At 42.8% G+C, this 2,315-nt stretch overlaps 1 protein-coding gene across 1 annotated transcript; it reads right to left on the reverse strand.

Annotated features, from left to right (window-relative positions):
• Positions 1-919: 919 nt before the first annotated feature.
• On the reverse strand, positions 920-1,365 carry O0I10_013082 (uncharacterized protein; the record flags this gene model as incomplete). The annotated part of the gene is made up of 2 exons (XM_058492932.1): positions 920-1,108; positions 1,336-1,365. 2 exons carry the CDS (start codon positions 1,363-1,365, stop codon positions 920-922), a joined length of 219 nt encoding a protein of 72 aa, XP_058336303.1.
• Positions 1,366-2,315: the final 950 nt, after the last annotated feature.

Consider the following 2,315-nt stretch of genomic DNA (forward strand, 5'->3'; position numbering starts at 1 on the left):
AAGATCGAAAGGTTGCTGATATCAAAGATATACAAGTTGTTCCTTGCTGCTGATGTGATCAATCGATAAGAGAACTTCATTTCAGGACGCCCACCGAATTGCCGATAACGAGAAAACCAGATGATGGGATAAAGCTTGATATGGATGCTGTTACTTGTTGCTGATACAATCCACTCCTAAAAGACGTTCATTGGCTGACATTCTCCAGAGGAATCGCCCATTGCTTGGTAACCAGCCACCCGAGACGCAATAAAGGTTGACACCACCAAAGACATAAACACTTTCCCATGGCTGACATGATTCACCTATAAAAGATGCACCATAAACAATTGTCCAAACCCATCGAATAATACTTAGCAATCATAGCTGTGATCTTGTAAACTCCAAAGCACCAAAAGACAAGCAGCTCTCTGCAATGGTCCCTCTAAATAATGGAAGGCGTTTCAGCAAAAGTCTCCAAAGCAGCATAATCATACATACCTGAACCATGGTGATCAAAAGGAATTGCAACCAAATACACCATCCGAAGGCAATACAATAATCAACCTGCAACGCCAAGGTATGCCACCATATGTACCATACTCTCATTGGATCCTGAAATTGGCATCATAAGAGATATCCACCTTCTCTCTGTAGGCAAGGAAATCAATAGCCGTACTTGGATGGAGGCCGTGTGCACAGCGGATGCCTTTTCAAATTGGCCTTGCCATCGCATCTTGAGTCACACTGTTTCCGGGCCAAAATTCCCCAGGAGAGCATAGTACTATACAATGACATCCTTGACGTGCAGCCTTGATAATAATAGTATCCCCGAAAGAGGCTCTGCCACTGTATGGCGTTTGGTAAGTCCACTTGAATCCAACCAATCCCATCATAATGAACACTCTTACCTTGTGGTATTCTAAATAGCATCTTTGCCTCAAATAGAAACCGTATATCCATGCCATCCAGTAGGTGCTGCTGCTGTTTCATTGCAAGGCTCGTTAATTAACATGTTTTGCTTTGTAGATCCAATACCACGCATACCATTAAGCCAACCATACAGCATTCTTGCTTTGAGATCCGTATCCTGTTGCTGCCAGAGGTACCATAATCCAACATGTCCAAGCTACAGTAAGTGAAGTGTAAGGTAACAATAACATTCGCTTTTCATGTCGACATACTCATAGTAACAATAGGTTGCGGCCCTCCCTGACGACAACCATGGAAAGTATACACACGACACACGACGCCCCCTTTGGATCTCGTATAAATGCGGGAACAGCAAACTACACGTGAACTTTAGAACCACAATGTCCAACTTGAATAAGAAAGTAATGCAGCGATTGAACGTACATGTTGTATTGCAATGGAAGCTTGAGTCATGGGCAGATCGCGCGCGTACTTGTTGCTGAATGTCTGCAGCTGGAAAGTGTCTCCATTGACCACATGTTCACCTCAATGAACGCTGTACATTGTAAGGAATGCCAGCAATCAACGCGTTGTAGTTCGTAAATGGAGACAAGCTTACCTTTTTTTGTGAAGTGGAAGTGAAGAAGAGTGGTCTCTTTGTTCCTCGTGTTCTCTCCAATTCGTGCACTCCATGCCACCCCGCTGGCTACAGCTATTACTGTTTATACGTACCCTCAACAATATCCTATGCTCTTAGCTCAATAAGAATGATCACTGCTCAAGACTTCTATTGAGAACAGCTCTCGTAATTAAGCATTAGGTCTGTGCGCATTACATGAATCAATGGCTTATGCAACTCTACTCCTGAACCAACTTGTGCAACCTATTGTGCCTGTTGTGTAACCTCCTACCAAGTATATGATATCCATTCCCTTCAATGCAGAAATAACCAAGTGATCCACCCCTTTCACATCTAAGATGATCGTACGATACCCAAAGTATTATGTTGGATCCAATTTTCATTCAATAAAAAGTCGAAGAGCACGTACCAGCACACGGTACTGTGGATGTTTATCGAGCAAATATGATAAAAGAACAGCATTGAATAAGAAGCGGGTGGATCACATAGAGGGAACAGGGATAATTGTGCCATTCTATTCTTGATTGCTGCCCCCATTATCATCCTTCATCCATGATTGCAAAATAGATGCTGTATACTTTGGCTCGAGTATTCCCAATATCATCCGTAGCTGTGAAACACCTTCCTTCGTCAAAGGTATAAAGCCCTTTTGTCACTTCCTCCAATCCATCATCATCCTAAGCCGTATGCATATGGTATGATTCATCCTTCTGACAACGCGACAAATAATCCTTGTTTTGATTGAACCCATCCGCCATAACCACTACAAATCCAATGTTGGTAG

Source organism: Lichtheimia ornata, assembly GCF_029851405.1.
Source record: "Lichtheimia ornata isolate CBS 291.66 chromosome Unknown scaffold00231, whole genome shotgun sequence".
In the NCBI taxonomy this organism is placed as follows: Eukaryota; Fungi; Mucoromycota; class Mucoromycetes; order Mucorales; family Lichtheimiaceae; genus Lichtheimia; species Lichtheimia ornata.